The following is a 24,658-nucleotide window of genomic DNA, read 5'->3' as shown; positions in this document are numbered from 1 at the left end:
ACAGCGTCCCCGGGAAGGAGGGGAGGGAAGGAGAGGGGGGGAGAAAGGGAGAGCATGGAAGCCATTTCCCCAAATCGACCCCCCCAGGGAGTACCCAGCTGCTCCATTGTGCCTGGACCCGGTGGAGCCCATACTTACCCCTCCTGCAGGGATTGCTGGTCGCACTCCACAGACAGATCCACCTCCCACCTAGATGGAATGGCTGTCGGCCATGGCAGCACTGTGACCCAGACGGCAGTAGTCTGGTCATATGTGCCCCTGTGAGACTTTACTCGCTGGCCGCCCCGGTCCAGAATGGGGCTTGTCGCGGCCAACCAAGCACGGAGCTAAGGTCTGTGTGCGCTCGATGACCAGGTTGGGGAGACTATCAGGATCTATATTATCCAGCCTGTCACCCAGCCCGGCAGTTGATTGCAGATCATCACAGGAAAAAAGAGAAATAAAACAAAATCCAAAGAATCACAGGTCCCAGCAGGGAGCCAGGTCCTTCTCAGGTCCAGCTAATCAAAGGGGGTCTGTCCCTGAAACACGTCAGCCATTCAATTTGGTTTGGTCCTATGATGGACACATCTGTTTGTGACATTTGTCTTGCATATTTGCGCCCTCCTGTGTTGTTTTTTTTTCCAGTTTGTTGAAGATTCCCCAATCTGAGGAGGGCTGCATCCTAAAGAGGCAATGCGCATTGAAGCACTCCGAAAGTGAAAACCCCTGTATTTAGCGCTGGAGTGTTTTTTGGGGAATGTCCATCCCCACTCCACCAACTGATGGGTGCTGGCTCTGAGTTGTCAGTGATCCGCTAACAATTATAGCACCAAACACAAAAGTAGAGCAGCTAACCTTCTAAAAACCCAGGATGAATTTTTTTATTGTTCTCTGGCACAAGACTAATCCCCCTGCTCCTCTTAAACATTTTACTCCACTCTTAGAAAGTGAGCGTCTCTACTTTTGTTCTTGGTGCCATACGATAATTTTTGTTGCCAAAAGCACATGAGCATATTTTTATCAATATTTTATCCATATTTTTATCAATATTTTCTATATTCTTGGTATTTTTTTATGTCGATTCAAGAACTCAACTCTTTTAACCATTTGCCGACCACATAACATACCGGTAGTTATACAGCGGCAGAGCTTCTCTCCTATGCCGACTCAAGTACCTTGTACGTGATCCAGCACTTCCAGGTAAGGGGCGCGCACACGCTGCTGGGGCACCACTTGTGCTGTGATTAGTCACAACAAAAGCCGATCAGCAGGTGCCAGCCAACGGATGACTGCCAGCATCTACTGATCAGTAAGGAGGAAGGCAGGACAGAGCTCTGTCTGTGTACACAGACAGAGCTCTGTCCTGTCAGCAGGGATGTGCTGGTTTTTGTTTCCCTGTAAAGCAGGGAATAAAAACCAGCACTTCCCTTAGTGAAAGCACTTCACAGTAGACACATAAACACTGGTTAGGCACACATTTAACCTTTTCATCACCCTAGATATTAACTCCTTCCCAGCCAGTGACATTAGTACAGTGGCAGTGTATATTTTTAGCACTGATCACTGTATTAGTGTCACTGGTTCCCAAAAAAATTCAGTTAGTGTCAGATTGTCCACGGCAATATTGCAGTCCTGCTATAACTGGCTGATCACTGCCATTACCAGTATTAAAAAAAAATTTCAGTATATATACCATAGTATGTAGATGCTATAACTTTTGAGCAAACCAATTAATATATACTATATTATATAATATAATATATATATATATATATATATATATATATATATATATATATATATATTTTTTTTTTGTGTGTGAGTATGTACGGTTAAGTGGAAGTGGTGCGGGTAAGAATATAGAATTAGAGAGTCAGAGGGATAATGATCAAGTTTTTAGTATTTATATATGGGTATGTATATGAAAATATCATTACATGTATGCTAAAGAGTGTTAAGATGTATAGATGTTATTGTAAAATGTTTTTAAAAGAGAAAAGCTAATAAAGAGAGATTGAAAACCAATTAATATATACAGTTATTGGGATGTTTTTTACCTAAAATATGTAGCAGAATACATATTGGTCTAAATTGATGAAGAAATTAGATTTTTTTTTTTTTTTTCATTTTATAGCAGAAAGTAAAAAATATTGTTTTTAAATTTGTCAGTCTTTTTTTTGTTTATAGAGCAAAAAATAAAAAAACCTAGTGGTGATCAAATACCACCAAAAGAAAGCACTATTTGTGGGAAAGAAAGATATACATTTTATTTTTTATCATTAAATTGTCATGCTGTGCCATATAGCAAAAAATGGCCTGGTCATGAAGGGGGGTAAGACTTCTCTTTCTCTGCTCCTACTTCTTGTAACTGAATGCTGCAAGATTTCCTGTTGAAGTCAACACATAATTCCAATAACACATGCAGTTGAAACAGCAAGCAATATCACCCAAAGCGTAAATAATTGCTCAGATCTGTTGCATTGACTTTGACAACCAGACCACATAGAGCGATACCAAGCACTTAGGTAAAGTACACTGGAAGCCATAATTACATAGAGATTTTCTGACATGCAGGAAGGTCTCAGCAATGGATAATGATTTCTTATTTTCCACAAAAAAAAAGAAGGGAACTTGTTCACAGTACTTGACACATTTCCTTTAAGTTGGAAAGTAAAAAAGCAGTGGGTGCAAGAGACAGGCAACTAATAGGCTGACAGGCAAGTCTCAAACCGCCCATCATTCCCTGTAACACAGCTGTCTGTCTAGGGCTACCATAAATTTAGGAGATTAATTGGATAGGACAGCATAAAAGCAAGACTGTGACAGTAAGACTTTTTGAAATATAATATTCCCTAATCAGATACCACCGAGGGTACATTTTTTTATTTTCAATTGGAATTTTTAAGGTGATTTAATTTGAATGCATTGTCAGAATAAGTTTGCTAAGTATAATAAAGTCAGCAATGAAAAAGGCGATCATTTCTTGATAAAAAGCATTATTACCGTATTTAACGTGGTATGCAAAACAAAAATGTAACATATTGCAGCTTACCAATCATTAGATGTGGCAGCTGCATTCGTTTTTTTCCCCCCGTTTTCTCCTGGTGATCTGGCCAGTACCACATTTCTTGTATTAGAGTGCACTCACTCTGGATGAATAAGAAAAAGGGGTACAGCAGATAACAGCATTGTCACTCGGGGGGGGGGGGGGGATAGTGTTAGATGTACTAGCAGATTCAAATACACTTACAAATTGACGCCAAACTCCAGCTAATACTTTAAAATCAGTTACAGAAAACTGTTTTTTTTTTCCTTTTAGGATAAAGGTTTTAAAAATAAAAAATAAAAGCTAATCGTTGTAAGCACCCCTGTCAGTGGTAAATTGTTTTTCTCATCCCTGTTATTGATATATCTGGACAATAATTTGTTCTGTTGAAAAACAATAGGCTTACTGGCTGGATCATCAGATGAAAATAGAGGAAAGGAAGCCTAAAAAAATAAAACCAATGCAGCCATCACATCTAAGAATTGGTAAGATGCAATTTAGTAAATGTTTGCTTTTGGGTTTAATACTGCTTTAAGTGTAACCTGAATCAGAATTTTCATAATCTTTGTTTTTGTACAGATTTCCATGTTCACTAACCCCTTCCCCCCCTGGCCAATTGTCAAAAAATGGTCAAGCAGGAGCCCTATTATCCTGGGAGGACATCATAGGACACAGGCAGCTCTCCGGCGTGATCTGTCACCTGCTATGTCCTCCGAACACAGCTAATGACAGATCACTGTACTGGCCCGCTGCCGGTGCCATGTGATTGCTCTGGTCAATCACAGCAGATCACATGACAACTGTACGCAATGAAAGGCTTTGATTCATGTCTTTCATTGTGTACTAGTGTGATGAGCTCAGTGATTGGTGACAGTGATCACATGGTACAGACAGGGCCAATCACAGCTCATCTGTACCATATGATTAGTCATGGCCAGTCACAGCTTATCGCAATAGTAAAAACTGAATAAATAGTTTTCATTCAGAAAAAATGACTGCTTATAACTGTAAAATCCACAGTTATAAGCAATCAAAGTGTGTAAAGAAAAAAAAATTATGATCACCTCCCCAGAGTAGTACAGTGTTAATAAGATAATGCTGTATTGTTCTGGTCAGTATATCTAAAAAAAAAAACAAAAAAAAAAAAGGTTATAAAAAATAAGAAATACAAAAATTGTAAAAAAAATTGAAACAAATGTAATCATTTTTATTTTTTTTTTCTACCTACTGTCGTCAGTCAGTGTCCCTGATCACCACCACGCCAGTTATATGATGACACTATACTGCACTGGTGACAGTATGTAAACATTTAAAAAAAAAATTTTTTTAAATGTAATCTCTTAGTTTTCAAAAAAATTGTGACAAAAAAATGACAACTTCAAAAAACCTGCTATGCCTTTTAGTAAATACCTTGGACTGTCTACTTTCCAAAAAAGGGTCATTTGGGAAATATTTGTACTGTCCTGGCATTTTTGAGCCTCAAGAAATGAAACAGGCTATCAGTACATCAGGATTAATTGATTTTCATATATATATATATCTCATAATTTGTGGACGCTATAACTTTCCTACAGACTAAACAACATACACTGACTTGAGTTATTTTCACCAAAGAACTGTAGCAGTATAAATTTTGGCCTAAATTTAATAAGAAAGATTATTTATTTGCAAAATGTTAACAGAAACTAAGAAAAACACGTGTTTTTTTTTTTCAATGTTTTCGGTCCTTTTTAGTTTATTTAGCAAAAAATAAAAAATCCAGGAGGTGATAAAATACCACCAAAAGAACGCAATATTTGTGTGAAAAAAATTCTAAAAATTTTAATTGGAAACAGTGTTGCATGACCACGCAATTGTCATTCAAAGTGTGACAGCGCTGAAAGCTGAAAATTGGCCTGGGCAGGAAGGGGATAAAAATGTTCGGTATTGAAGAGGTTAAGCAAATATACACAAAGTCAAAGACGGCAAACGATATTTTGTTTCTGAAAACTGTATTTTTAATATAACAGCTTCTATAAAAAAGACTTAAGTTAAAAAAATGTTTTTTATATATATATATTTATATTTAAATACTTTAAAAGTGCTTTGGGTTCATTGCACCAACATTCAAAAATACTGTCCACACATTAAGGAATGTTTTTTGTCTTTTCAGAAGAGCTCTTGTCCCTCCTCATACCGAAGTCACTCTCATTACAACCTCACCAGAATTACTATCCTCTATGGACTCTTCTGGAGGAGTTCTCATTCGACTGAACAAATGTAGCAATACATATCCACACTGCAATCGGGGAGAGCTTAACTGTGTTGGATGAACCAATGTCCGGGAACGGAATGCAGTCAATGGCAACCATAATGTCCTACTGTTTGAAGGCACTGCACGACTGCTTTCTTCTATGTCTGTTGCTTTGTCATAGTTTAGTACATCCCAGTGCAAGTTCACCGCCCTCCACCGCCTAAAAACCTTATACACAGCAGCTCCTTCATGGATAATTAGACCTAAAATCATAGAAAATGTATGTTTTAATGAATCAAGAACAAGTCTTTATTTTTTTACATAGAAATTCAATGAAAGCAAGCAACTTGCAACTAAAAACAATTCACAGAAAAAGGTATAAAAATAACAAAAAGGATTTATTCACTAAAGTAATTCTTTAGAACTTAAGTCAATGCCATAATGGGGGTTATTTATGAAAGGCAAATCCACTTTGCACTACAAATGCACCTGAAAGTGCACTTGGAAGTGCAGTTGCTCTAAATCTAAGGGGTAGATCTGATATGAGGGGAAGCTCTGCTGATTTTATCATCCAATCATGTGCAAGCTAAAATTCTGTTTTTTTATTTTCCTTGCATGTCCTCCTTAGATCTACAGTGACTTTACTTCCAAGTGCACTTTCAGTGCACTTTCAAGTGCAATTGCAGTGCAAAGTGGATTTTCCTTTAGTAAATAACCCCCTTAGTTTGCTAAATCACTGTTGAGTTTATCTTCTAAAAGCAAATAGGCTGTTCACTTTCTAAGGGAAGTTGCAAGGGAGTTTTCCCCAGAGCTTAGTTAATGTGGTGAAGTTTAACTTTGCAAAGAATACCCAACTGCAAGGAAAATATAAAAAACAGCACTTTTGCTTGCACGTGATTGGATGATGGAAGTCAGCAGAATGTCCCTTCCCACTATGTTCAGCAGTGAGAAGCCACAAGTTATGGCAAGTAATACATCTGTTATAGCTTAATAAATTGAAGATTTCTTAGTACAAGCATACCACAAAAGTGAAAGTTTTATGTAACCAACATAATGGCCAAGCCATAAAACAAAGTTTGAAAAGTTTGCCTTCTGTTTATTACAACTTTTTCATTTTCAGTGTTACAGGATGGCCTATGCAAGAGAAAAAAAACTTGTTAGCATAATTTATACATTTAACAAAAGATGAAGTTGGAATTGTGCAGGCAGTTATTTTCAAGCATGTCTATTGTAAAATTACTGGATGACATTGCACATTTATTTACGTTGTGCTAAAAGGACACGCTTATAGAAGCCCCTTATGTTTTGAGCTGGATCTTGGCTGTCATTGGCAGTCAGTGGTGTAAGCTCCAGCCTAAACAATCACCCTGTAAAACAACCCATTCAGTTTAAAAAAGAAATGAAAGGCAAAACATTTGTGTACAGATATAAAAAAGCAGGAGGAGAGCAGCCTGAGTTCCCAGCATAGCTAGATAACTGACCACGGTGTGTTTTCCTGCTTAGTGTGGTCAGTTTTTAATTGTAAACTAAGAAAACCAGGGATCTCACACAAAGGAAACAATACAAAGAGAACAGGATACTTTCTCCTACAAGTACATGGTACAGTGGGCACATTTAAGGAATGTGAAATGTTGGGGTAATAAACACTTTAGGCTGGCCACACGCACTAGTGGATTTTTTATAATGTACACTTGTACAAAAATAAGTATGAAAATGTGTACAAAAATTCTCAGGATTTTCGATGCCTTGACAAATGTCCATACTAAAGTGCTTCCAGATTTCTTCTGCTTTTAACTTTCAATTTTGGAATGAAAGGACTTTCCCAAACTAAAACAATATACACCGTTAGAAAGTAGTTTGTTCAAGAAACATTTTTCATCCTGCCCTTTCAAATTTTCTTGTCACTGTGGTTGAAAAGAGACGTTGATTTCACCCCACTAACAATTAGAAAATCGAACAAATGAAAAATTCAGAACTAAATTTTACTAGTGTATGGTAGGGGTGTTGAAAATGATCGCCGCACTGATGCATCGCGATTCTGCCCTTCCGGATTCGGCATCGATGCGGTATCCAGCCGTAATCGATTGTGCATGACGTCATTCTGGCTCCTCCCCCCGCACAGCAGTGTCTGCTGGTGATGACAAGCCACCGATCGGCTGGCTGAGCCTGGCGCCATTCCCCGTCAATGGAAGATGTAGCCTCAGCTACTGCCCCCACCCACGCACTCCCCCTCCTCAGACACTGGACACCCCTCTCATCTTCCCAATGTGCAGGGTACAGAGCCCCACGGAGCTGTGAGACAGATCACTGTAGCTGTCATCACATCCAGTCCCTGGAGATCCTGCACTGTGGGGGGCATTGCAGTGTTTCCAGCACCCCCATTATCCCTGTGACATTTGGAGAAAAAAGACTGATTCTCCCATCTGTAGGACAGGAGAATCAGTGTGTACATTTAGGGGCTGGTGGCTGCAGCTGAGCGGAGTGTCTCTGACACTCATCTCACACAGCCCACCAAAGTTCACTCCCCCTCCCAGCAATGGACGGAGATTACAATACACTGCATACAGCTGCCCCTCCTCCTCACTCCCCCCTGTGTCTGCCCAGCCCGCCCACTCTCCAATGCCGACATACAGCTGTGAAGGAGAGAGAGGAGAGGGGGGGAGGGGAGATATGAAGAACAGTCAGCAGCTCCACATTCCAAGCTGTGTGAACTTCCAGCCTCATCCCTGATTGAGTAAGCACTGCATGTTTCATTACACATTGATCACTGAACTGTCCCTTTCTCTCCCTATCTGTCTCCCTCCCCACTCTGTTCTTCCAAGATCCAGTTAGCACTAAGCCACTTATGCAGCCCATATATTGATCTTTTTTTTTTTTTCGTTTGGTCATTACACTGAAAAAAAAAAAAAAAAGAAGATCCAATTCCCCCATCTACACATTCCAGGTGGATGGGGGAATCCTCCGACAGTGGACCAGTGGGCGAACAACCAGGGTTGCTGTCCTGGCACCGCTATTGACAGCGCTGGTCTCTGTCTCCATGGCAGCAGCAGCGCATTAGATTCCAATGCTGGCTACTTGGTGCATCATGTCCCCAGTCTCTGATCATCTCCTGTATTATGTCTGCAGTCTCTGACAATATCCTGTACCATGTCTGCAGTCTCTGATCATCTCCTGTATTATGTCTGCAGTCTCTGACAATATCCTGTACCATGTCTGCAGTCTCTGATCATCTCCTGTATTATGTCTGCAGTCTCTGACAATATCCTGTACCATGTCTGCAGTCTCTGACCATCTCCTGTATAATGTCTGCAGTCTCTGACCATCTCCTGTACCATGTCTGCAGTCTCTGATCATCTCCTGTATTATGTCTGCAGTCTCTGATCATCTCCTGTATTATGTCTGCAGTCTCTGACCATCTCCTGTATCATGTCTGCAGTCTCTGACCATCTCCTGTATAATGTCTACAGTCTCTGACCATCTCTTGTACCATGTCTGCAGTCTCTGACCGTCTCTTGTACCATGTCTGCAGTCTCTGATCATCTCCTGTATAATGTCTGCAGTCTCTGACCATCTCTTGTACCATGTCTGCAGTCTCTAACCATCTCTTGTACCATGTCTGTAGTCTCTGATCATCTCCTGTATTATGTCTGCAATCTCTGACCATCTCCTGTATCATGTCTGCAGTCTCTGATCATCTCCTGTATCATGTCTGCAGTCTCTGACCATCTCCTGTATAATGTCTGCAGTCTCTGACCATCTCCTGTATAATGTCTGCAGTCTCTGACCATCTCCTGTATAATGTCTGCAGTCTCTGACCATCTCCTGTATAATGTCTGCAGTCTCTGACCATCTCCTGTATCATGTCTGCAGTCTCTGACCATCTCCTGTATAATGTCTGCAGTCTCTGACCATCTCCTGTACAATGTCTGCAGTCTCTGACCATCTCCTGTACAATGTCTGCAGTCTCTGATCATCTCCTGTACTATGTCTGCAGTCTCTGACCGTCTCCTGTATAATGTCTGCAGTCTCTGACCATCTCCTGTATCATGTCTGCAGTCTCTGACCATCTCCTGTATCATGTCTGCAGTCTCTGACCATCTCCTGTATAATGTCTGCAGTCTCTGACCATCTCCTGTATTATGTCTGCAGTCTCTGACCATCTCCTGTATAATGTCTGCAGTCTCTGACCATCTCCTGTATCATGTCTGCAGTCTCTGACCATCTCCTGTATAATGTCTGCAGTCTCTGACCATCTCCTGTACAATGTCTGCAGTCTCTGACCATCTCCTGTACTATGTCTGCAGTCTCTGATCATCTCCTGTACTATGTCTGCAGTCTCTGACCGTCTCCTGTATAATGTCTGCAGTCTCTGACCGTCTCATGTATTATGTCTGCAGTCTCTGACCATCTCCTGTATCATGTCTGCAGTCTCTGACCATCTCCTGTATAATGTCTGCAGTCTCTGACCATCTCCTGTATTATGTCTGCAGTCTCTGACCATCTCCTGTACTATGTCTGCAGTCTCTGACCATCTCCTGTACTATGTCTGCAGTCTCTGACCGTCTCCTGCACTATGTCTGCAGTCTCTGACCATCTCCTGTATAATGTCTGCAGTCTCTGACCATCTCTTCTACCATGTCTGCAGTTTCTGACCGTCTCTTGTACCATGTCTGCAGTCTCTGATCATCTCCTGTATTATGTCTGCAGTCTCTGATCATCTCCTGTATCATGTCTGCAGTCTCTGACCATCTCCTGTATCATGTCTGCAGTCTCTGACCATCTCCTGTAATATGTCTGCAGTCTCTGACCATCTCCTGTATCACGTCCGCAGTCTCTGACCATCTCCTGTATAATGTCTGCAGTCTCTGACCATCTCCTGTATAATGCCTGGAGTCTCTGACCATCTCCTGTATAATGTCTGCAGTCTCTGACCATCTCTTGTACCATGTCTGCAGTCTCTGATCATCTCCTGTATTATGTCTGCAGTCTCTGATCTTCTCCTGTATCATGTCTGCAGTCTCTGACCATCTCCTGTATCATGTCTGCAGTCTCTGACCATCTCCTGTATAATGTCTGCAGTCTCTGACCATTTCTTGTACCATGTCTGCAGTCTCTGATCATCTCCTGTATTATGTCTGCAGTCTCTGACCATCTCCTGTACCATGTCTGCAGTCTCTGATCATCTCCTGTATAATGTCCGCAGTCTCTGACCATCTCCTGTATCATGTCTGCAGTCTTTGACCATCTCCTGTATAATGTCTGCAGTCTCTGACCATCTCCCGTATCATGCCCGCAGTCTCTGACCATCTCCTGTACTATGTCTGCAGTCTCTGACCATCTCCTGTATCACGTCCGCAGTCTCTGACCATCTCCTGTACCATGTCTGCAGTCTCTCACCATCTCCTGTATAATGTCTGCAGTCTCTCGCCATCTTCTGTATAATGTCTGCAGTCTCTGACCATCTCTTGTATAATGTCTGCAGTCTCTATCTCCTGTATCATGTCTGCAGTCTCTGACCATCTCCTGTATCATGTCTGCAGTCTCTGACCATCTCCTGTATAATGTCTGCAGTCTCTGACCATCTCTTGTACCATGTCTGCAGCCTCTGATCATCTCCTGTACCATGTCTGCAGTCTCTGATCATCTCCTGTATTATGTCTGCAGTCTCTGATCATCTGCTGTATTATGTCTGCAGTGTCTGATCATCTCCTTTATCATGTCTGCAGTCTCTGACCATCTCCTGTATCATGTCTGCAGTCTCTGACCATCTCCTGCATAATGTCTGCAGTCTCTGACCATCTCTTGTACCATGTCTGCAGTCTCTGATCATCTCCTGTATTATGTCTGCTGTCTCTGACCATCTCCTGTACTATGATTGCAGTCTCTGATCATCTCCTGTATCATGCCCGCAGTCTCTGACCATCTCCTGTAATATGTCTGTAGTCTCTGACCATCTCCTGTATCACGTCCGCAGTCTCTGACCATCTCCTGTATAATGTTTGCAGTCTCTGACCATCTCCTGTATAATGCCCGGAGTCTCTGACCATCTCCTGTATAATGTCTGCAGTCTCTGATCATCTCTTGTACCATGTCTGCAGTCTCTGATCATCTCCTGTATTATATCTGCAGTCTCTGATCTTCTCCTGTATCATGTCTGCAGTCTCTGACCATCTCCTGTATCATGTCTGCAGTCTCTGACCATCTCCTGTATAATGTCTGCAGTCTTTGACCATCTCCTGTATAATGTCTGCAGTCTCTGACCATCTCCCGTATCATGCCCGCAGTCTCTGACCATCTCCTGTATCATGTCTGCAGTCTCTGACCATCTCCTGTATCATGTCTGCAGTCTTTGACCATCTCCTGTATAATGTCTGCAGTCTCTGACCATCTCCCGTATCATGCCCGCAGTCTCTGACCATCTCCTGTACTATGTCTGCAGTCTCTGACCATCTCCTGTATCACGTCCGCAGTCTCTGACCATCTCCTGTACCATGTCTGCAGTCTCTGACCATCTCCTGTATAATGTCTGCAGTCTCTCGCCATCTCCTGTATAATGTCTGCAGTCTCTGACCATCTCTTGTATAATGTCTGCAGTCTCTGACTATCTCCTGTATCATGTCTGCAGTCTCTGACCATCTCCTGTATCATGTCTGCAGTCTCTGACCATCTCCTGTATAATGTCTGCAGTCTCTGACCATCTCTTGTACCATGTCTGCAGTCTCTGACCATCTCCTGTACCATGTCTGCAGTCTCTGATCATCTCCTGTATTATGTCTGCAGTCTCTGATCATCTGCTGTATTATGTCTGCAGTGTCTGATCATCTCCTGTATCATGTCTGCAGTCTCTGACCATCTCCTGTATCATGTCTGCAGTCTCTGACCATCTCCTGTATAATGTCTGCAGTCTCTGACCATCTCTTGTACCATGTCTGCAGTCTCTGATCATCTCCTGTATTATGTCTGCAGTCTCTGACCATCTCCTGTACTATGATTGCAGTCTCTGATCATCTCCTGTATCATGCCCGCAGTCTCTGACCATCTCCTGTAATATGTCTGCAGTCTCTGACCATCTCCTGTATCACGTCCGCAGTCTCTGACCATCTCCTGTATAATGTCTGCAGTCTCTGACCATCTCTTGTACCATGTCTGCAGTCTCTGATCATCTCCTGTATTATGTCTGCAGTCTCTGATCTTCTCCTGTATCATGTCTGCAGTCTCTGACCATCTCCTGTATCATGTCTGCAGTCTCTGACCATCTCCTGTATAATGTCTGCAGTCTCTGACCATCTCTTGTACCATGTCTGCAGTCTCTGATCATCTCCTGTATTATGTCTGCAGTCTCTGACCATCTCCTGTACCATGTCTGCAGTCTCTGATCATCTCCTGTATAATGTCTGCAGTCTCTGACCATCTCCTGTATCATGTCTGCAGTCTTTGACCATCTCCTGTATAATGTCTGCAGTCTCTGACCATCTCCCGTATCATGCCCGCAGTCTCTGACCATCTCCTGTACTATGTCTGCAGTCTCTGACCATCTCCTGTATCACGTCCGCAGTCTCTGACCATCTCCTGTACCATGTCTGCAGTCTCTCACCATCTCCTGTATAATGTCTGCAGTCTCTCGCCATCTCCTGTATAATGTCTGCAGCCTCTGACCATCTCTTGTATAATGTCTGCAGTCTCTGACCATCTCCTGTATCATGTCTGCAGTCTCTGACCATCTCCTGTATAATGTCTGCAGTCTCTGACCATCTCCTGTATTATGTCTGCAGTCTTTGACCATCTCCTGTACTATGTCTGCAGTCTCTGACCGTCTCCTGTATCACGTCCGCAGTCTCTGACCATCTCCTGTACCATGTCTGCAGTCTCTGACCATCTCCTGTATAATGTCTGCAGTCTCTCGCCATCTCCTGTATAATGTCTGCAGTCTCTGACCATCTCTTGTATAATGTCTGCAGTCTCTCGCCATCTCCTGTATAATGTCTGCAGTCTCTGACCATCTCTTGTATAATGTCTGCAGTCTCTGACTATCTCCTGTATCATGTCTGCAGTCTCTGACCATCTCCTGTATCATGTCTGCAGTCTCTGACCATCTCCTGTATAATGTCTGCAGTCTCTGACCATCTCTTGTACCATGTCTGCAGTCTCTGACCATCTCCTGTACCATGTCTGCAGTCTCTGATCATCTCCTGTATTATGTCTGCAGTCTCTGATCATCTGCTGTATTATGTCTGCAGTGTCTGATCATCTCCTGTATCATGTCTGCAGTCTCTGACCATCTCCTGTATCATGTCTGCAGTCTCTGACCATCTCCTGTATAATGTCTGCAGTCTCTGACCATCTCTTGTACCATGTCTGCAGTCTCTGATCATCTCCTGTATTATGTCTGCAGTCTCTGACCATCTCCTGTACTATGATTGCAGTCTCTGATCATCTCCTGTATCATGCCCGCAGTCTCTGACCATCTCCTGTAATATGTCTGCAGTCTCTGACCATCTCCTGTATCACGTCCGCAGTCTCTGACCATCTCCTGTATAATGTCTGCAGTCTCTGACCATCTCTTGTACCATGTCTGCAGTCTCTGATCATCTCCTGTATTATGTCTGCAGTCTCTGATCTTCTCCTGTATCATGTCTGCAGTCTCTGACCATCTCCTGTATCATGTCTGCAGTCTCTGACCATCTCCTGTATAATGTCTGCAGTCTCTGACCATCTCTTGTACCATGTCTGCAGTCTCTGATCATCTCCTGTATTATGTCTGCAGTCTCTGACCATCTCCTGTACCATGTCTGCAGTCTCTGATCATCTCCTGTATAATGTCTGCAGTCTCTGACCATCTCCTGTATCATGTCTGCAGTCTTTGACCATCTCCTGTATAATGTCTGCAGTCTCTGACCATCTCCCGTATCATGCCCGCAGTCTCTGACCATCTCCTGTACTATGTCTGCAGTCTCTGACCATCTCCTGTATCACGTCCGCAGTCTCTGACCATCTCCTGTACCATGTCTGCAGTCTCTCACCATCTCCTGTATAATGTCTGCAGTCTCTCGCCATCTCCTGTATAATGTCTGCAGCCTCTGACCATCTCTTGTATAATGTCTGCAGACTCTGACCATCTCCTGTATCATGTCTGCAGTCTCTGACCATCTCCTGTATAATGTCTGCAGTCTCTGACCATCTCCTGTATTATGTCTGCAGTCTTTGACCATCTCCTGTACTATGTCTGCAGTCTCTGACCGTCTCCTGTACTATGTCTGCAGTCTCTGACCATCACCTGTATCATGTCTGCAGTCTCTGACCATCTCCTGTATTATGTCTGCAGTCTCTGACCATCTCCTGTATCATGTCTGCAGTCTCTGACCGTCTCCTGTACTATATCTGCAGTCTCTGACCATCTCCTGTATCATGTCTGCAGTCTCTGACCATGTCCTGTATCATGTCTGTTGTGTTTTTTTTTTTAAGAACAGATAAAAAAAAAAAATGGAGTTCTCCTGACTGCTTGAATTTTTTTTTTAATGAAAACCGCACGCAATAATCTTGATGCATCGTGATGCATCGCGGAATCGAATCGAATCGTTGACCTGATAATCGTAATCGGATCGAATCGTTAGGCAAGTAAAGATGCGCACTTCTAGTGTATGGCTACCTTTACTTATTTGCAGCCAGTCATTTTAACACTCAACCTTGCTGGTTCAACAGCCAGCTTCCTGAAAGACTTCTGAAGATCTCTATAGTTTTACAAATCTAACACAATACTAATTTTATATAAGATGGCCATCGTTTTTTGAAAAACACTGTTTTTGTATTACTTGTCGGGAAAAAGGTTGGGACTTAGGCCCCTTTCACACGAGGCGGGCTCCGTTTCTACGGAGCCCGCCTCGGTCCGCCGGCTCAGCGGGAGATCAGTCCGTTGATCTCCGCTGAGCCGGCGGATGACAGGTCCCTCTCTGCTCACTGAGCGGGGAGGGGCTTGTCAGGCGCCGCTGCCGCCTATGGAGGGATCGGACGAAAACGGACAGCGTGTCCGTTTTCGTCAGATCTCACCCGATCCGATCCGCCAGCGACGGATCTGGACGTAGAGCCATACGTCTGCTTTTAGCGGATCGGACAGGGTCGGATGTCAGCGGACATGTCTCCGCTGACATCCGACGCTCCATAGGCTAACATGGATCGCCCGTTCAGGTCCGCCGTCAAAACTGAAATGCGGACCTGAACGGTCCGATCGTGTGAAAGGGGCCTTAGTGGTATAGATTATTTGACATTATTTATTTGTATATGCTCCCAACAAATTTAGCCAATCAAAATATACCTTTGCCTAGCAATGGGCTGAACAACCCCCTGTTCAGTTTGGGGAATTGCATGATTTTCATGCGATTTTTCACCTTTTTATTTCCTCTTCTCTTTATGTGGCATATGATTTCCTTCATTTTGTATTCACCCTGCTTTTCACTTTTTCAGGCAACAATGGGTGTTGGTTTATAATCAATGAATATGTATGGGAGCCCGGGGAATGTTGGGTGTTACTTGTACCCCCACTGGGAGTCTTGTTCACACTCTGGCTTTTCTCCTCACACATGCACACCATGTTTTGGAGCATGTGCAATTTTATCAGGTAACTATGCCTTTGATTTCCTCTTTATCACCAAGAGCGCACACCTTTCTGTTTTTACTCACCAATTTACCTGTTGGGGAATCACATGATTTTCATGCGATTTTTCACTTTTTTCCTTTCTTTTCTCTTTAAGTGGTATATGATTCCCTTCACTTTGTATCTACCACTTTTTTAGACAATAATGGGTGTTGGTTTATATTCCATGAATATGTACATACCGGTACTATTCACATATAGTGGTCCTATATCATTTACTCTACAGACATGTTTGGATTTTTTTCACCCTAGCCCATTACGTTCGGAGGGTGCTTCTGGGCTGTGTCGGTGCATTCGCTTCTTCCTTGGGCTCATTCCCTCAGCTCCTGGGATAGACTCGCTTCACAGATCCTGACTTGCAATACTGCTTATGAGAACAATTCATATGCAAGTATTCCAGGGAGATATACATCTTGTTTCTCCTTGTCCCTACCTTTTTTCTTACCATCTGGGCAAAACATTAGATCCTATTTGGTACTTTTTTTCATTTTTTTCAGATATACTATGCATTTTCTCCTGATGAGTGTCAACTGGCCACGAAACACCTTGAGTCTAGTCAATGTCATCATGTTCCCAACACACGTATCCTATAACGCAGGGCATAAAAAATTTTCAAAAAAGGCCTTAAGACTTACTCTCCAGCAGTTGCTCCACCCAATCCCTACCCTGTCCTGCCCCCAATTCCACCTCTAAACATGACCTCTTAATATTATCTCATGAAATGACACTGTTAAATGTTTTATGCAGAATTAAGGTTCAAAAATAAATATTAACAACAACAATATTAACATAAAGCATATTTCATTGATCTGACTTTGATACATAAAATAAGGATAAGATACGATTGGCTGCTATAGACACCATACACATCATTACTGCCTTGTTAAGTAAATATGCGCTACATACAGGCTGCAGGGTTGAGAGGTGTGCTACACTAGGTGACTGGGTGGGAGTGACACCTTCTTTTTGGGTTTGCACTGAACCCATCCCTAAGGCTCCACTCACACCTGCGCGTTTTGTAAACACATGCAAAATTGCGTAGTTCTGCATGCATTTATAAAACGTGCTAAAACCACATCACATTTGCTGCGCGGTTCATTGTAAATGGCATCCCAAACACTGCAAGCTGACATCCATTTTTCTGCATGCAAAAATGTGCAAACATGTGCAAACACTGTAAAAATTGGTGGTGTAAAAAAAAAAGGCTCAATGAGCTACTTTGCCTTGTGTAGGGCATCCCCATTTAAATGAATGGACTGTAAAGTTGCTATGGCTACTGCACTGAGTGACTAAGCCCAACTGTCTGTACATCCTTACACTTTAGAGACAAGAACATGAACACTCAGTGCAGTATCACTAGTAACCAATCAGAGCCTGCCTTACAATGGTGTGTGGTCTCATTGAGCTGAGTTCTGATAGGCTGCTATGGGTGGCTGCACTGTGCTCCACTTCTTAGTTGAATAAGGTAGGTAGGTGTGTGAGTCAGTAAGTGGGCAGCCTGTGCTCACCATCCCTGTACACTGCCAGCCTGTGCACACTTACACACAAGGACTTGTCTCTGACTGTCTCCCCGACCTCTCGGTTCTCACTTCTTCCTAGTAGGTTGTTCCCTGAAGCCTGCGCTCTCCCTGCCGGACTCTTCTTCCTCCTCCTCGCTGTCCTGGGACGAGTGTCTCCTCCGCTGCCTCCTGTCTGCCATGTCAGTGAGAAGAGAATCTGTGGGACTGCAGTGGAAACTACACTTCCCAGCGTGCAGCGCGGCACACGAGCCCTCCATAGAGATGACTGGGGAAGGTTGTGTAGCTTGTCTGAGCCAAGCAGACATGCTCCTTACTCGAGCCAAGTGGACCTGCCCAAGGCGAGCCGACCTGGCCCCAGCCCGAGCCAAGCAGATGCACCCCCTGCCCGAGCCGGAATACTCGCCCTCAATTAATATTCACTCGCAAAATGCGAGCAGGCCAGTGAAAATTTTGGGGGCTGATATAACCCATTTTTATCCATACCCAAAGCTTTAGCAGATCTTCCAACCCTGGGTACCTATTTAAAAAAAACGCTGCGCCACCAAATTGAGGACATGCGCTATGCATGGCACATGTGTTAACTTTCCCTGTCTAAGGGCGGACAAGAGGTTTGTGCCATTTTTGCACACCACCATTCCAGGCTCCAGCTGGCATGGGATAAACTACCTCTGGGTCTTCCCTTGCAGAGCTGCAAGAATCTCTGTTCCAGCGTGGCTCCTGTCCCCTAGACAGGCCAGCTGAAGCACTGCATGGCACCTTTTAGCCTGACTCTTTGAATAGCCCCTTGAACACGTAGGGGGTACTTGCGGTTCATGGGAAAATTCAGCAGAAGAGGGCATGTAGGTGGAGGAGGAGAAAGAGGGGGTGGAGCTGACAAATCTTGCATCATCACCACTAGCTGTATGGAAATGTGGCGGCACAACAAGCTGCAGCACTGAGCTCTGTCCTGCATCCTTGCGAGTTGCAAGCACAGTTACCTAGTGTGCTGCGAACAAAATATATCGTCCCTGACCATGCTTGCTGGACCATGTGTCAGCAGTAACGTAGACCTTGTGGCTAACTGCCTTGACCAACAATGCCACAACATTGCCTTCCACGTGATGGTAGAGAGCTTGAATAGCCTTACATGAAAAAAAATAGTCACTGGGAACCTGTCATTGTGGTACAGCACATTCTGCAAATTCACGGAAGGGGGCAGAATCCACCAGACGGAAAGGCAGGATTTGTAAAGCCAGCAGCTTTGACAAGCTTTAATTTAGACGCTGGGCATGTGGGTGGCAGTGACTATTTTTTTTTTTTGCTGCAGCAGATGGGGCAGAGAAATTTGCCTGCTATAGACTACAGCTGGTGGTGTGCTACTGGCAGACGTGCTGCAAGGACCTGGGACACCCTGCGCTACACCATCATCCCTGTCAGTGGAGGTTGCTGAGAGGTCATGATGTATAGCGGGGGTAGACCGGAAATGTGAGGAGTGAGAAGGAGCAGAATTGCATCCCTGTTGTGTGGCTTTCAGGTGCTCTTGCCAATGGGCTGAATGGTGGATGGTTAAATGCCTTGTCAAGCATGTGGTACCAAAATGGCTGGTGGTTTTGCCACACTTGATGTGCTTGAGGAAAAGTTTGCAAATTGCAACAGTGCGATCGGCTTCATAAGTGCTAAAAAAAGGCCCAAACAGCTGAGCTGTAGGAAGTAGGCCGGGAGATAACAGCTCCGCAATCTGGTGGAATAGGGTGACGGCTCTCTACTCTTCCATGATGGCTGCCTCTTTGGGGTTGTGCCTCACCCTCACTTTCCTCCTCTGCTCTATCCAGCACCCAAGTCTTGTCAGTGACCTCATCATCATCCTCTCCATCCTCAATATTACTGGCAACAACTTGGCAATACACTGCGGTTGGGGGAACATGACTGCTAATTTGTTGTTTACCAGTGTTCTCCCTTCTCTATAGGCTAATGTTCCTACCTTCCTCAACCTTAGAACCAACATCAGAATCAAGTAATGGCTGTGCATCATCAAGGAGCAAGTGGCTGATGCTGTGTTCAAATAACTCAGCTGACTCCTCCATGCCTGATGCTGGGGCTATGGCAGGAGTAGCTGTGGACAAGGAGGCAGAGTAAACCTCTCTGGCAGCTGCAGTGGACTGTGCACTAGTCTCTGCTTGGGTGATGGAGGATGAGGAGGATGAAGATGGTTTAGTAAGCCAGTCCACCACCTCCTCTGCATGCTGTGGCTGGATGGCATGGGCAACATCACTAAACAGAGGAAATGATGAACTGCCTGAGAACAGACCACGTGCACCTTTGCCTGTAGACACGTACGCTGCTGGCCATCTCACAGTGCCTCTCCTTGTTGGCCTCCCAGACATGATGGGGTGGACGTTTACTAACAAAATGTAATAAAGATGTGGAAATGTGTATGTGGATGCACTTTAATCAATGGAAAGTGGTGTTTGGTGCACTTTAACTTGAGTACTCATTACACAGACACACTCCACTGACACACTACAATATACTGCAGTAAAACTGCACTGAAGCACTGCAATATACTGTGGTAAATGTGCACTAACGCACTGCAATATACTGTGGTAAATGTGCACTAACGCACTGAAAAATACTGCGTTAAACATGCTCAAATATACTCCATTAAACGTGCAGTAATGCACTGATATATACTGCTTTAAACATGCAGTAACACACTCAAATATACTGTGTTAAACATGCAGTAACGCACTGATATATACTGCATTAAACATAAAGTAACACACTCAAATATACTGTGTCAAACATGCAGTAAAGCACTGATATATACTGCGTTAAACATCCAGTAACATACTCAAATATGCTGCATTAAACGTGCAGTAACGCACTGATATATACTGCGTTAAACTTGCGTCATAGGCGTGCACATGGGGTGAGCCGGATGTGCCTGGGCACACCCTAATCACCCTGTGTGTGTTAGTGTCCCGAGATCTGCCTGGGCTGCTGTGAAAGGCTGCATACAAGCAGTGAGTAGCCCCCGCTGCCTGTGATTGTGAGACAGTATCACATTGAGCAGATCATGAGACTTGTAAGATCTGCTCAGAGTGTGAAACTGTCATGTAATGTAACAGCATGCAGGGAGAGAGAGGCGCTGTCATAATTCAACCATAATATCGGGGATGGGTGGGACCGAACGGCTATCAAACACCAGCTAATGGGATCGGGCCTGGGCAGGCTGCTATGTGTATGTGGCTCCGCCCCCTTTCTTAAGCAACCCAATCATTGGCTGGTGTTCGGTCCAGCGCCCATCCCCGACATTACCACTGAGTGACAGCCCTCTCCCTGCATGCAGTTACATTACACAACAGTTTCACACTCTGAGCGGATCTTACAAGCCTCATGATCTGCTCAATGTGAATCTCCCCCAGTCAGTGCCACCTGCCAGTGCCAATCAGTGCTTCCAATCAGTGCCACCTGTCAGTGCCAATCTGTGTTTCCAATCAGTGCCAATTAGTGCCACCTGCCAGTGCCAATTAGTGCTTCCAATCAGTGCCACCTGTCAGTGCCAATCTGTCCCAATCAGTGCCACCTGCCAGTGCCAATCAGTGCTTCCAATCAGTGCCACCTGTCAGTGCCAATCAGTGCTTCCAATCAGTGCCAATCAGTGCCACCTGTCAGTGCTTCAAATCAGTGCCACCTGTCAGTGCCAATCAATGCCACCTGCCAGTGCCAATCAGTGCCATCTGTCAGTGCCAATCAGTGCTTCCAATCAGTGCCACCTGTTAGTGCCAATCAGTGCTGCCTATCAGTGCCAATCACTGCTGCCTATCAGTGCCAATTAGTGCTGCCTATCAGTGCCCATCAGCGCTGCCTATCAGTGCCACCTACCAGTGCCAATCAATGCCACCTGTAAATGCCAATAAGTGCTGCCTACCACTGTTCTCAGAATATGCTAATCAGCAGATACAGCCAACTGACTGCAGCCACTGATCAACAAAAGTTTTCCAGTGTGTTCATTCAACAGAAGTCAATCTAGCGATTAACCCTTGTTAAATAGGAGTGGACACACACTGATCGAAATTCAGCTGGTCCCTTTCCCAGGGATTATCTATGGGATTCTTAAACACTGGTGCACCATCTACAGGAATCCCTAGTGCTCTATTAAGTCAGAACATCTGGATCACCAGTAGGGATAGCCCACTCTTTAAAAAAAGGATTCCTCAAATGGGTAAAACTGCAAAACCTAAAAAAAAAATTGTATCCATATCCTCCAATTCTCTATGCAGGAAGCTTGGCAATAAATACAGGATGGGGGGGGGGGGGGGCACATCCCTCAGAGCAAAGCCTCAAAGACTGTAGGGGACTGTATCCCTAGTGAGAAAAATCACAGGCCATCCCAATCCAGGATAGGGCTGTTGCAGCTGAACCCACATGTAGCAAGGACATTCATTGGCTGAGTTGTGGGCATTACAAAGATTTAGACTGTACAGCTTGTCAGCCAGCATAGCAGTTTGTCTTGCAATCAGAATAAAAAGTAAAAAGAAGATTTCACTGCAACAACAAAGGCAACTAAGATTCCCAGCCGGAAGCATAGCTTGTCTTTGTGCTTAGCATCCTACTCCCTAAAGTGTTTGTTAGCTCAACATTTGATATTCCTGATATGTGCCTGCTGTACCATGTACTTATATGAGAAAGTATCCTGTTCTCTTTGTATTGCTTCCTTTGTGTGAAATCCTTGGTGTTCCTGCCAGTCCCTCTGATTTCCTATTAAAAACTGACCACACTAGGCAGGAGAACACACTCTGATCAGTTCTCTAGCCTGCTCTCCTTCTGGGTAGCTACTGTTTTCAAAAGTTTTATTTAAATGCAATGCTCTTAACTGGAAATCTAAATTATGTTGTCCTGAAATGACTTTCTGGCAATTCTGTATATTTTTTAATTAATATAACATGTTTAGATAGATGTGTTTGTGATACTCTGAAAATGTCATTCATTGCTGTTTCTCACAATGTGAGGGACCCCTCTTTTGCCATTCTGTTGTTATTTCCTTTGGCTGTGGCTGCTTATTGACTCGTTCTGTATTAACTGTAAAATTATATTTAAATGGCCTGCAGTGACTCATGCCCTTCCCATGATTTCTGACCAGCGTTGTAATTACTAATGATAATCTAAGAGATTTAATGATGTACGCATTGCTGTGAAAATGTCAATAAATGTCACACATTGTCTTTCAAGGCTTTGCTCTAATTAATATGTTTCTATAATGAAGTAAATGTGATTTGCAATTATGTTTTTTTTTTTTTTGTACATTTGTAATCTATAGCAATAGCAATGTTTTATAAATAATTAAATAACTTACTTTTAATGGAATTTTTAAGAGATATTAGATTAAGTGAATTATAAATAGGAAAAGATTGTGCCATTGAGAGAACACAAATCTGGAGTTTTCTTGAACATCTACTGCTGTGTGAATGTTCACTGATGAATATTTTTATTGCCAGGAGAAAGGGAACTTTACCACCTTATTTAAACTATTAAGGCACCTCTTTGCACTGCTATTTCTAAATGCATTGTAATTCAAAATTAAAATGTGACTCAGTCAATTACAGCTGCCAACACCCATAACACATCTCACATGTATAGAATATTTTAAAAAACAAAAAAAAAGGTGTAGCGCTATAGTCCCTTTACCACAATATCACACAATTTTCCCACAAAACTGAAATCTATCACATAAAAGTCCTCGTATACACTACAGGATCTCACACGATCTTCAGTGTCTCTTATAGCGCACACTCCCTGTAAGTCCCTTCTGTGCAAGCCCCTCCATCGGCTCAGCTTTCATCCAAAATTTATGACCCACTTATAAAATGTAAGGTCATAAACTCACTCCTCGGTTCCTCCAAGATATGAAGAAAATGGCCACAAAGAGAGGAAACTACATAGTGCTTTTATCTTCCAAAAAACAATTTATTCATTCCCAATTTAAAATGTGTATAAGTGCGCTACTTTTGAGCCCCACAGTATAGTTGCCGGTATTCTGCTAATAATAAGTACAACACTTCCGTGTTCCGTCCAACGTGCTTATGTCACCCAAAAACCAGGATGGAGCACGGAGCCTTTCACTCCACTGAGATGCGATGCACAGCTTATCCCTCCTGACAGGCAAACTTTGAGGCAAACTTTGGAGACTGTTATCAGATTGGTGCACTCACGCACCTTGCATATGTGAGTACCCTAATGTAGAGAGCTTTTATTCTAATAAATATTTATAAACGATATCACACTATCCAGTTTTTCTTTTCCTTTATTCCTAACTGTGGAGTTGCTGCTGAAAACTGTGTATCTGGATTCCATCACTGAGCCGTGGGATGGCTCATAAGCGTGTTTAGACTCAGTCTCACAGCTGAGTCGCACGCTCTGAGGTGAGCGGCTGTCCCCGGGGGGTCACTGGATGGCACTTGAGCATGGAATTCTGAGCACTAAGATTGATGCACGCACATTGGATTTTTTATGAACTGTTTTTATGGACTTTATGTGCATTTCTTTCATATATTGGACTTTAATAATCACGTACCACATCTTGGATTTGATATTCACACTCATTGTGTGGCACCTGGCACTTTGTTGTATTTTGCACTTATCACTGTGATATATTTATATATATATATATATATATATATATATATATATATATATATATATATATATATATATATATATTTTTTTTTTTTTTTTTTTATACAGTAAATTTCAGACTATATAAATGATTTTTTCATCCATTATATATACAGGTAGTAATTCAGTAATCGCCACTCTCATTCTAATGGTATACATCTAGTATATTATTTACACATTGCACTTTAAAATCACTTGTTTTATATATATATATATATATCCTTTGTGCCTTGCTGTGGCTGGATAAGCCGCTTATGCGGTATTTTCAGTATACCTCATATGCATTAATAATCTCCAGATTGATATTTTCACCTTGGCGCAGCGTATCTTTTGTATACATTGTATTGCACAGCATATGAAACGTGTTCTGCGTGGGCAGCTAGGTGATTTCCACATTTGAGGCAATATACCATTGTGGCTCGCAAAATCCCCTTTTATCCACCCAAAAGCTCTGCCTGACATGTTTCATCACGATTGCCCTGAGGAAGTCCTGTGACAAAATGGGTCGGCAGAGCTTTTGTATGATAGAAAAACAATCTCATCAGTTAGATTAATGGCTGGAATATGTTTTATCA

At 43.1% G+C, this 24,658-nt stretch overlaps 1 protein-coding gene across 2 annotated transcripts in view; it reads right to left on the bottom strand.

Annotated features, from left to right (window-relative positions):
- Positions 1 to 5,089: 5,089 nt before the first annotated feature.
- The window catches only part of MARCHF11 (membrane associated ring-CH-type finger 11), a 205,822-nt gene continuing 186,253 nt past the window's right edge, over positions 5,090 to 24,658 (bottom strand). The window contains exon 4 of one of the 2 annotated variants that reach the window (XM_073632699.1): positions 5,090 to 5,524. In XM_073632699.1, coding sequence (XP_073488800.1) covers positions 5,199 to 5,524 — 326 coding nt within the window. In that variant the 3' untranslated portion in view covers positions 5,090 to 5,198. The remainder of the gene's footprint in view (positions 5,525 to 24,658) is intronic. The other variant, XM_073632698.1, reaches the window with a different exon arrangement.

Source organism: Aquarana catesbeiana, linkage group LG05, assembly GCF_042186555.1.
Source record: "Aquarana catesbeiana isolate 2022-GZ linkage group LG05, ASM4218655v1, whole genome shotgun sequence".
Classification (NCBI taxonomy): Eukaryota; Metazoa; Chordata; class Amphibia; order Anura; family Ranidae; genus Aquarana; species Aquarana catesbeiana.
The sequence above is the reverse complement of the archived record's forward strand: the minus strand, read 5'-3'. Positions and strand labels throughout refer to the sequence as shown.